The 12339-nt window shown below is 42.1% G+C and overlaps 1 protein-coding gene across 1 annotated transcript in view; it reads left to right on the top strand.

Moving 5' to 3' along the window:
• ZNF318 (zinc finger protein 318) overlaps positions 1-5740 on the top strand; it is a 28684-nt gene extending 22944 nt beyond the window's left edge. Inside the window, exons 9-10 of the mRNA XM_028097533.2 lie at positions 915-1033; positions 1328-5740. Coding sequence (XP_027953334.1) covers positions 915-1033; positions 1328-4660 — 3452 coding nt within the window. The 3' untranslated portion in view covers positions 4661-5740. The remainder of the gene's footprint in view (positions 1-914; positions 1034-1327) is intronic.
• Positions 5741-12339: the final 6599 nt, after the last annotated feature.

Here is a 12339-nt window from a genome sequence, read left to right on the forward strand (position 1 = left end):
CCCCTGAACTAAGGTGCTAGGAAGCAGCATAGGGTGAGACATAACCATTCTGTTAACAAAGGTGTAAGAATGCCTTCTATGTGCAAAATAGATCCTGAAGAAATAAAGAGATCTGTAGGACAAAAATGATCTCCACCCATATGGCCAAAATTCTAACAAATGTTAAACATGTACATACCCACTTTAAAATATAACTGAGGGGTGCCTGGCTGACCCAGCCGGCAGAGCATGCAACTCTTGATCTTGGGGTCATGAGTTCAAGCCCCATACTGGGCATGGTGCCTACTTAAAAAAAATTTTTTTTTTTAATGTATATATAACTTTCTTTGTCACTGGCTTATGTACCAAAATCTTATTTATTTGAAATCCAGGTAAAAGAACAGTAAAAGGTATAGTAATTTAACTGCTTTTTCACCTGAGAACTATAAAATATTTTTGAATAGTTGTTATTGGGGGTAGGTTGAGAAGTAGAAAGTTTGTCTTTATACTTCTCAATTTCTTACCTTCATTAAGTAGTCCGTGCTAATCTATAGAAGGTAGATTCCTGAGTAATTAATACCAGCATGAAAGATCCTCATACAAATGGTACTGAGCTGTTTGGGAGTATAGTTTTTAAATTTCCTACAATGCTTAGTGGTAGTTGGAGTTTGAGGAGCATCAACAACAGAACTGAGTCTGGCACAGGAAACTCCTGAATTAATTAGGCAATGTTCCCAAGAGGGAGAAGGGCTATCCTGAGTTTCAAGTTTTAAATTGGAAAGACTGTGCCATTTAGATTCATCTAAACGCTACTTCTGACTTGAAAGTGGGTAAGGTCCTGTATACCATTAACTTTTTATTGCAAAGGGGAAGTGGGATTTCCTTTACTGACATCCTAGGTAGAAATGACTTATTTTCTTGACTTGTTCTTTCAGGTTCTGAGTTTCTGATTCCCATCACTGGATATTACTGCCAGCTCTGTGAGGAATTTTTGGGGGATCCAATTTCTGGAGAGCAACATGTGAAGGGTCACCAGCACAATGAGAAATACAAGGTTGGTCTTTGTAGTAGTTGTGGAGTTTTCCACTTTCTACAGTAATCCTTTGACTCTGTCAAACAACTTCAGAGTCAGAAAAACTCATTAAGACTTTAAATTCCATGTAATTACTAGGCAGGTCTCTTCAATCCTATTAAGAGATGCTGACCTGGTAGAACCATCTGTATCCTTGAAGAAGATAACTCTACTTTAGGGGTTTCTACCAATTGAATTCCAGCGGTAACAGGGCCAAGATTTTCTTTCTTACTGTATTTTGACCAGTTGTTGAGCCTTTATCTTTTCTCTTCCCAGAAATATGTGGTTGAAAACCCATTGTATGAGGAGCGGCGGAATCTGGACCGCCAAGCTGGCTTGGCTGTGGTCCTAGAGACAGAACGGCGACGACAGAGTGAGCTAAAGCGTAAACTTAGTGAGAAACCAAAGGAAGAAAAGAAAGAGAAAAAGGCAAAGGTCATGAAGGAAGTAAAAGAGGATGACAAAGTCTCTGAAGAACTAGAGGACCAACTCTCTGAGGGTGGGAACTCCCCCGAAAAGGCTGAAAGTAAAAGGAAGGGTAACATCAAACTCCAATTAAAGGAAGAGGTAAAGAAAGAATCACCAGCATCTTCCTCTTTCGGGAAATTCAGCTGGAAGAAGCCAGAGAAAGAAGAGGAAAAAAGTTCAATGGCCACAAGTATTCCCAAGGAAGAGGTTGTGGAAAACAGTAAGGACAAAGAGGATGGCAGGGCTGAGGCTGGGAAGGCAAAGCCCATCAAAATCAAGCTCTCTGGGAAAACGGTTGTTGCACATACTAGCCCGTGGATGCCTGTTGTGACAACTTCAGCCCAGACAAAGATCCGACCCAACCTGCCGATCCCATCCACAGTACTCCGCAAGTCAGGTTCAGCCACAGTGAGCAAGCCAGCTCCTCTTAACACCTTTCTATCCATCAAGTCTTCTGGAACTACCGCCAAGCCTCTGCCAGTGGTTAAAGAGTCTTCAGCTGATCTCCTCTTGCCTCCTGACATCATCTCCAAAGCATTTGGAGGGGAAGAGGTGATTCTAAAAGGGTCTCCAGAGGAAAAAATGGTCCTGGCTGAAAAGAATGAACCATCCCATATACCTGAGCAAATGCTACCACCTCCTCCACCACCCCCTCCACCACCACCTCCGCCACCCCCAGTTATACCTCATCTAGCTTCCCCATCTCCTGCTCAAGCAAATGCTGTCTTGGCGCCGGTCAAATCAAACCCAGCTATATCTCACACTCTCAGCCCTGGCTTCCTGGGTCCTAACATTTTGAATCCTGTGTTGCCAGTAGCCATCATGGCCTCAGCACAGCCAGCTGCCATTCCTTCCGATGAGACGGCTCCTGGGGTGAGTGAGAGTGACAGGGACCAGACCCTTTTCTCTGTGTTAGTGCGTCCTCCACCTCCCCTCTCAAGTGTGTTCAGTGAACAAGCCAAAAAATTGGAAAAACGAAATTCATGCTTAGCCACAGCCAATGCTAAGGATCTGTATGATATATTCTACAGTAGTGGTGGAAAGGGGGCCCCTGAGACTAAGCTGAGTGGTGGTCTATTGGCCAATGGGGAAAACAGCAATCTCTCTAGAGTCGAAAGTTCAGATACCCCTTCCACTTCTACTTTGAACAACAGTACATCCCAAGAGGAGTTGCCTCCAGATAGAAGTTTGAACTCTGCTCCTTTAGTCAGCATCCCTGAAAAGCCCATTGCAAAAACTTTGGTGTCTCTAGGGAAATGGTCAGTTGTAGAATGCACAGATTCAAAGAGCAGAGGTGGTGGCTATGGCTTCCTACAGCCTCTGACGAGGTTGTGCCAAAGCAGGCCTTATGAAACTGTTACCCCAAAGACAGACACTTTGGCCATGTGGACTTGTAGCTCCTTCCAGAGTGACGCTAATAGGGATATATCTCCAGGTGGAAGAATCGAACTTGACCTGGGAGAGCCGGGGCCACCAGGTGTAGAGCCAGGCCCTCAGCTGTCAGATATACACTGTCATATCATGGAATCTCAGAAATTGGTAGAAACTCACCTTACGGAATCTGGTAACCAGGAAGAGGAAAGCCAAGAGCTCCACAGATCTAAGGGTTGTGGGGAAAGTGAGGTAGAGGCAAACAATGAACTGAAAGAAAAGAGACCAAAGCTTTCTGAGGGGACGGTAGGAGAGGGAACAGGTACCCGTGCTGGGCCCAATAGCATAGAGGATTCTAATTTGAACCATGGGAACAGATGTGCATGGGAGGGAGAAATAGAACAGCCCAAGTTACAAATGACTGACAAAAAGGCTGAACAGTCCAAGAAATTGACGACAGGAAGTGAAACTCAAAGTAAAATAGTGATTGACTTGAATGCACAGGCTCTTTCTTCCACAAAAGCAAAAATAGACTCATTTCCGTCAGAAGCTAGATCTTTACTCCAGAACCCACAAGATATACCTGTGAAAATTTCTGCCCCAGGATTGCTTCTCCAGTCCCCAGCCAGATCAGATATGTGTTTAACAGATAGTGCACAGGAGCAAGGAGTTTCAACTGGTAGTGAAGAGTGGCTAGAAAATTCAGCTCCAGAATCAGCTTCCAGAACTAGTTACAGAAGCCTCAAACTCAAGAGAGAAAGATCAAAAGACTTTCAAGGTAAAAGGATTTATGAATTGGCTGTTCGGGATGAGAATAAGAAGAAGTCAGAGACCTGGGAGAGCCCAGAGAAACCAGAAACAGAAGCCCCGGAGCTACGAGATGTCCGTTCAGAATTAACTGTGACAGTAGAAAGCAAGGCCTTAGAAGACTTTGAAGTTACAGACTTAAAAGTAGAAGAGCTTGCTGCCCTGGGGAACCTGGGGGATATGGGTGTTGATTTCTGCAATACTCGGGTAGACCAAGCACATAGATCCCCAACTGCCCTGTCTCAGAAAGTACGTGAAGAAAATTCTATGTCACCTATAGGTTGTAATCCCTCCACTCTCACTGACTTGGAACCAGTCCCATCCTTCTCTGAGTTTCCATTAGATTCTCCCAAAACCCTGGTGCTTAACTTTGGAGCAACGGGTGAACAAAACTCATCTAATCCCAGAAGTGGAAGGATCACTCCTAACATTTTGAAAACTGGACTTCCTGTAGAAAATGTTGACCTTGGCTTGGGGAGCCTAGAGGGAACACACCAAGCACTTGACCTATTAGCAGGAGGAATGATGCCTGAGGAAGTAGAAGAAACTTCTCAATTAGAGAAACAAGATTCACTCAGATTGGAATCGGAAACAATTAACCCTGCAGGCCTTGGGCCGTCTCCTTGCCTTCCAGACCTTGTTGAATTTGTTACACGGACACCTGGAGTTCAAAAAGAGAAGTTATGTTCTCCTCTGTCTGAGCCAGGTGACCCTCCTGAGTGTAGTTCCCTGGAGATGGGTCCACTACAGCTAGAAATACCGAAAGTGTCCATAACACAGCTAGCAATTCCTCAAGTAGATGAGGACAGTGACCACCCTTTGAATTTGGTAAAATCTCTGGCTTCAGGGTCCCCTACAAGGGAGCAAGTAGTTGGAGGCAATATGGTCCCTCAGGAAATACCTGCACAAGAAGCTCCAGTTGCTGCCACCCAGGACCACACAGCATCCAGTGTTCATGACTGAGAATACACATCCAGAGCTACTTGTGGATGAATCAAATTGGCTTCTAGAAATCAGGTGCCCAGATGATCCAGGACTAGTTGGCTATCTCATCTGGAACCTACACCAAGAAATACAGTCACCATCTTACATTAAATGTTCATGGAAGCCAAAAAGTTTACCTCTTTTCCGTTTTTTTTTTCTTAAGATAGAGAAATCAATCATAACTTCTATACATATCTGTACAAAAGTATTTTGTTATTTTTTTTTTTCAATTTACTTTCTCCTACATTGTCATTAAAATCAAATGTCTGTCTGGCTCACCACGTAGTGTGCTTTGATTGTATTTTGGCTTTGACTCTACCATTTCTGGAATATGGGGGAGGAGGGAGACAGAGCTGACTTCTCCAATTGCTATGTTGTATTCCTACCCAATTTCCTGGGCAGCTGATCGATCTCTGGGAGAAACACCAGAAAGCCTGCTGAAATGGAAAACTACTAATGAAGGAAGGATTGTTCATCTCTTAGGCTTCCATTTGGATGGGCCTGCCTTAACATTGTTTGAAATGCAGCGTGAGTAGCTCTTTTGTTTACTGTTTACTTCCTTGTGCCATGTCAACCCCGTACTTCTTTATTCTGTTGCCTTTGCTTGAGATGGTCCTGCTAACCCACAAACCTGATTGGAAATGGCCTCAATAAACGTGGAAGAAAATCTAGCAGGTTCACTTTTGGAAGACGACAAATCGGTAAGGCTGATTCATGGCTGAATGCCAGGTGCAGATATGCTTTTTGGGTCACTTTTATTTTTGAAATGGCCTTTTGTATTGTGATCCAGTAACACTTTGTGTTAAATTGTTTAGCAGCCATTTCTGTTCTGAAGAGGTAGAAGAGCTGAAACTTGTTTTGGGATTGGACTCATTCTCTGTTCCATAATCCATATGTATTCCTTCCTCTACCTCTCCCTTTCCCAAATTATTTCCACCATAGTGTGATGTTTTGGGTTGTACATTTTGTTCAAAAGATTAAAGAATTTATGAGTTGGCTTGGACAAGTTTAATTTTATTTTTAACGTGTTAATTACTTGGAATAAATGCATTAACCTCATGTTTCTTTCTGGATTTTTGTTTTGAAACCACACACATTTGAACTCCACAGGAAAACTAGAAAAATGAACTCCTGTTGTCCTGTTGTCTATCTCCTCCCTCCCAGTTTCTTTTTCCCCACTTGTTGGGGCTACTTTCTTCATGTCAGATTGTGAAATTATGTAATCTATGCCCCAGTGCTGCCCGGATGGGTAGTGAGTAGGCGACAGTGGTCTGATTTTGGCATCCTCTTATTGTGAAGCTTTTCATACACCCTTATGTTGGCTCTCCCTATGCTACTCTGGAAGCTGAACTCCTCCCCCAAGAATATTCATGTTCTTGCTGAGGGCATCCTTAGGGATCAGAGAGTTTAGTTCTCAAATTTCCTAGTCTCTGTCCTGGTTTCCTTTTGACATCCTTGTTGGCAGAAATTTATAACCTTGCTCAACAGAGGCTTCAGAGTCTTCTCCCCACTCAAAAATAATGCAAAGTTGATCTTTTTCCCTAAGAATTCTTTTTTCTCTGTTAACTTGGGTGCAGAGCTGCAGAATCCTATGTTGACTTGGGGAGGCCATTTAGTTTTTCTAGAGCCTTGACTAATGTCTATTTAGAACATGTCCTGGCCTCTGTTCATCATGTTGTGGAAAGAGCACATATTTGGGACCAGAGTTCAGTCCGTGAATGTTCCTCAGCCATTTGCCTTGCTGTGATTTTGGACAAGTTACTAAACCTCACTGTGCCACAGGGATTTTTTTTTTCTTTCTTTAAAATGAGGATCATTGTCTCCATCTCAGCCCCAAATATGTCCAGGATCATACCATCCTGAGTACTCCTGCTAGGCCTGCTTTTTAGGCAGTTTTCTGCCCCGGAAACCATAGAGTGACTCAGAAGCTGCCCTTTAGACGAACGTAAACCCACATGAGCTTCAAAATATATTTGTTTTTCTAGAGAGCTACTCCCTCCCTAGTCTAGCAGCCTATCTACAGGAATTCAGAGAACCTACAAGTTTAAAATGCCAGTTACTGATAGTTCACCTCCTTTTGGGGAGAGATGGGTGGGTTTAGAGTGGGGTGGGGTTAGTCTTCTTCAGATCTCACTTGTAACCTTAATTCCTTCTCTGAGGGAGTCAGAATTTTATTCTTTAGGTTAAGAGGGGGACTCTTGGGAAAGGTAGGGTAGGGAAGGGAAGAGAGGCAAAATCTAGGAAGTACAGAACTAATTCAAGTAGCTGGGGCTGGAGTACTTTGAGCTATTACTCTTGTATTCTCTTGATAACTTCATGCTTCTTCTAGAATAATGAATGCTTACTTGTAAGAAGCAATGGCATTCTCTATATCTGCCTTGAACTAGTAGAGGGAGAGCCCATCCAGAGAAGCCCTGTGAAAGGAAAGGCAGAACTGTAACCCAGTTGCCAGCACCTAAAGGTAGGACCTGTTTCTTTTTATTCAGTACTATCACAGCACTGAATAAATGTTCACCTTTGGAGATAAAGGCACATGCAAGGAGGGGGCCCTAATCTTTACATGTCGCTTACAGTATCATCTATAACTACTTTAAAATTCTGCAAACATCAGAAAATTTTTATTAGACTCCCTCGACTGTGAGAATACATCATCAGCAGTTAGGTTTAAATTTGGGCAAACACCTAATTTTGCCTAAATTGTGTAAATAACCCCCCCAGAAATCCCCTTGGCTTTGTGAATGGAGACCTCTTACTTCATAAACCATCTGTCTCCTATTCACAGCTAGCTTCAGGGCATATAAGACTCAACCTTTCTGGTAAGTATTCCCAATGTACCTAATACAGCTCCATCTCTCTAAAAAAAAAATGTAAAAGTCAGAAGGTTAGCTAATGGTTTGGTATCAAAGCATGCCAGGACATACGTTCATTTATCAGGCTGCCAGGTTCAGGGACTGAAGAAGAATGGTAAGGTGTTGAGGGGCGGGGAGGGTTGGACATATAGATACAGGCATCCAACAGGGACATTAAGTGTATTTTTTAAAAAGAAAAAGGTGGAGGCAGGTTTAGAGAGGAGACAGCCTACAAAGAAAGATGGGTTTTTAAAAATAAATTCCTAGGGTGCCTCACTGGCTCAGTTGGTAGAGCATGGGACTCTTGATACGGGGGTCATGAGTTCAAGCCCCACATTGGGCCTAGAGCTTACTTAAAAATATATATTCATAAACCTCGGTTCTCACATTAACAAACATGCCTACCAAGGCCTGGGGCAAGAAGGAACCTAAGCAAGGTCATTTATTAACAATTTTGTGAGAACATGGACAAATGAAAAGAGTTTGTGATTGTGAACACATTTCTTTATAGAGTTGAATTTTATTATGTTTGTGTAATTTTTAATCAAAAAATTATGTATGCACTCAGAGTATTCATTGATAAGCCAAGCAGTTGAACTGATAATGAAGATCTATCATTAAAAAAAAAAAAAACAACACTGCCATGCTGATTTGCCCATAACCCTTATACACTTTGAAAGGACCATGTATGTTTTCACTGTAACAGTGTGGTTTTAATTTTACATTTATGTGTTTATTTGATCAATAGATCCCTCCCCCCACAACTAGATTATAAACTCTCCAGAGCAGGAAGTCTCTTTGCTTACTGGTTTTTCATTGTTTTCCCAGTGCACAGTTGCCTGACAGAGTGCTGAATAAAAATTTGTTAAAAGAATCAATGTGGTAATAATAGCTATTTTTTATTAACTGAATACTCAGCAATTTATAAGTGGGTAAAAGCTACAAGTTGCTGATTGTATCTGTTGGATACTTAGCACTCCAGAAGCCAATTATCCTGCTTCTGTCCTGGATCTTTGTATACAAAGCACTGTCTATGGCAGGGAGTGCATATCAAGGCTGTCATTGGCCTCCATTTCAGCAGCAGTCTGAAATAGTGGTGTCAGGCCAGGAGGGGGACACATTGCCCCTGAAGCTCCTGGAAGAAAAACAGGTTGGGAATAGGGGTAAACTGACCTTAGAGTTAGCAATCAAAGGCTTTGGGAACTTTGATATTCAGATGGCTACCTTTCTCCTTCCAGCCAGATTTTGTAGGCATGTTGAAATCAGTCAGTCAAACCCCAGACCTCTGATTTGGCCCAACATCCTCTTGTCACCTCATCAGAACCCTAAATCAAGCTGCCAGTTTGATTTCTGGAAGGAAACAAAAAAAAGCAAAACGGTTGCTGTTGGTAGAAGGAAGAGGAATGCTTTCATTTTTTATTCTGTATTTTTTGTTTCAACATCCTGACCATAAAATGCATTTAAAATATAAATATTTAATGCACATATAAAATATGTACACACATGTAAAATATGTAATTTTATGTCAGGAAGGGTTATCTGGTGCTGTGGAATTATAGACCAGGGTTTATTTTTTTTCCTTTTGTGTACTTTTATATATTAAAAAATAGTGTGGGGTTTTTTTTTTTTTAGGTGTGTGTCTCCTACTAAATGCATCTCTGTCACTGCTCTCATCAGTTTTCTATCATTGCAAATAGGTCCTGCTGCTTTTCCCGCAAGACTCCCTAAATTCCTCTATTCCCATCAAGGCTGGGCAGCATTCATTCAGTCTCCATTCTTGAAGAATATTATTCTTTTTTTTCCCTCTCTTCCTCTTCCCTATCTCTTGCCCCTACTTCTGTTCAGCTGGTTATGCATTTCCAAGTATACAAGCATTTGGACATGAAATTCTATAAATCAAACTGCCTGTCTTCACATTACCTTTAATGCAGGTACACAAAAAGATACCACAAAGTCTTTGTTGCATGCAAGAGAGTAGAAGATAATTTGTATCTAGATGTATAGATTAAAAGCTTTACAGGCTTTTGTTCATTCCACTTGTGGAGGATCAGGAGAGAAAATATTTTGTAGAAAGCAATGGAAATGCATGTTTAAGGGAAGCGAGTAAGGATGAAAGAGGCAGAGTTACATGACAGAGGGTATAGAGACAGATTGCAAAGGGGCAAAATCAACCATATTGAGGTGTTATTTTCTTTGATCTCTCTGATGCTCTGTCCCTGCTAAATTGCTACTCAGCTCTCCTATAGCCTACCTATATACAAGGATGACTATAAAGACATTTACTGACTCTTGCCTACCTCTCTTCCTTTCTTTTCAGGAGCAGTTGCTGAAGTCCACATTTCCAGAAGGAAGGACTGTAGAAGACATCTTTGCTTCAGGGAGGCAGGGATAGAAGCCACAGAGACCAAAGAAATAATGAGCACCCTGGGGTCAGGAGGCAGTCACCTCCAGGGTCTGACTTCCAGAAGGTAGGTATGGTTGCCGGGACAGGGATGGGTTGTGGAGAAGGCCCTCAGCTGCCAGGAAATGGCAAGTTGGATGAGCAAATGTGTATGTATATCTGTATCTTTGTAGCAGTAGAAGAGGAACAAGATAAGGATGGGCATAGAGATGTATATTTTAAGCTTGCCACTCATCTCAATTTTATCTCCTAACTTCCATCTCTCATTTTGTGCCATGATACTTATGTTAAAGCTGTGGCTTTCAGATCTTCTCATCCCTCCTGGAGCCCGGGCCCCAGTGTTCCCAGCAAGTAGAACATCTACTATTTCAGTTTCATTACTGGTCCATATAAGAATCAAGGTAAAAATTGGCTATGTCGTTAGAGGAGTGGGGTATGAGTAGACAAAAGAGGTAGAAGGAAGGGGAGACAACCACAAAGGTGGTGGTTAAAAAATCCTGGGATTTCAGACTTCAGGACAGCTGTCTACCAGTTTCCATTCAGTCTTACTATCTCTCCTATACACATTGAAACATCTGGCACACAGAAGCAGGCAAGCATCATTTCAAACTACCAAGGAAACCCCTTCCTCTCTATCTAAAACACCAGCAGGTGCTTCATTTACTCCTTTTTGCACTTTGGGACCGTGGAGGATGAGAACAAAAATCAAATAAAATTGAGCTGACCTTTAAGTCCTTTAAACTCTGAGATTCATTTAAATCTGAGCTGCCCCTCATCCAGATTTACCCTTAAAACTGTTAGCCTACTTTTGTTCCTGATTTGTAAATCCAGGCATTTTTAGAGTCCCAGAAGTCTACCCAAATAAATATATAGTTCGGGTAGGTTTTGGAAATAATCATAACACTACAAGTACAAAGAACTGCATAGTATCCAACCAGAGCCATCAAAAGAGTAAGAAGTAAGGAGTTAAGGGTTAAGAAGTATCTCAGGGCCTCTGGCTGTTGAGGCTGAAATCAGTTAAGGACTATTCATTCCTAAGGCATCAACCCTGTGGATGAAGCAATGGAAAGCGTTCTGGTGCCCAGGCTGCCAACACTTTGTCACAACCACTTTTGACTTTCTCTCCCTTGCTCTAGCCCAAGGTCTGTTTCTCGTCAGCTACCACATTCCTCTGCTCACGGACAATCAGGGCTGTTGGTCACAGTTTTCATTCCCAACTGCGACTCACCTACCCCCATTCTCCAGTGGTATCTGAGGTCCACCTCCAAGATGTGCTGATCTGAGGGATGGGCAGGAGGAAAGGGAACATTTCCAGAGTAATATTTTCCCTTTGAACTTCTTTTATTTAACATGCTAGAGTTAACATATATTATAAAAGTATTTAAGATCTTTTTTATTGAGGGGCTCCTGGGTGGCTCAGTTGGTTGAGTGTCTGCCTTCAGCTTGGGTCATGATCCCGGGGTCCTGGGATCGAGCCCCACATCGGGCTCCCTGCTTGGTGGGGAGTCTGCTCCCTCTCCCTCTGCCTCCCCCACTTGTGATCTCTCTCTCTCTCTCTCTCTCTCTCTGTATCAAATAAATAAATAAAATCTTTAAAAAAAAGATTTTTTATTGAAATATATTTCATATAACATTACATTTCTTGTAACATAAGATTCACCATCTTAAAGTGTAAAATCCAGGGTACCTGGGTGGCTCAGTCAGTTAAGCATCTGCCTTCATCTCAGGTCATGATCCCAGGTTTCTGGGATCAAGTCCCACGTGGGGCCTCCCGCTTAGCGGGGAACCTGCTTCTCCCTCTCCCTCTGCCCCTCCCCTGCTCATGCTCTCTTTCTCTTGCTCACTCTCTCAAATAAATAAATAAAATCTTTTTTTAAATAAGTGTAAAATTCAGTGATTTTTCGTATCTTCAAGATTGTGCAGCTATCACCACTATCTAATTCCAGAACATATCTACCACCCCCCCTAAAGAAGCACTACCCGTTAGCAGACACTCCCAATTATTCCCTACCCCAAAGCTGCTGGCAGTCACCAATCTGCTTTCCATCTCTGTGGATTTACCTATTCTGGGAAATTCGTATAAATGGAGTCCTGCAACGTGTGGTCTTTTGTGTCCGGCTTCTTTCGTTTAACGTGTTTTCAAGGTTCATTATCATATTGTACCATGTGTCAGTACTTCACTATATTTTATAGTTGAGTAATATTCTGCATGAATATACCATATTTTGTGTCTCTACTAGTTGAGGAATTTTGAGTTATTTTCACTTTTGGGCTATCATGAATAATGCTGCTGTGAATGTGGACATTTGTATACAAGTGTTTGTGTGGACAGAAGTTTTTCAGTTCTCTTGGGTATATCCTGGGTCATGGAAACTCTTTAACTTTTTAAAGTAAAGTTTTATTTTAAA

Source organism: Eumetopias jubatus, unplaced genomic scaffold, assembly GCF_037043125.1.
Source record: "Eumetopias jubatus isolate StellerSeaLion01/CBP00866 unplaced genomic scaffold, mEumJub1_p1.0 scaffold_6, whole genome shotgun sequence".
In the NCBI taxonomy this organism is placed as follows: domain Eukaryota; kingdom Metazoa; phylum Chordata; class Mammalia; order Carnivora; family Otariidae; genus Eumetopias; species Eumetopias jubatus.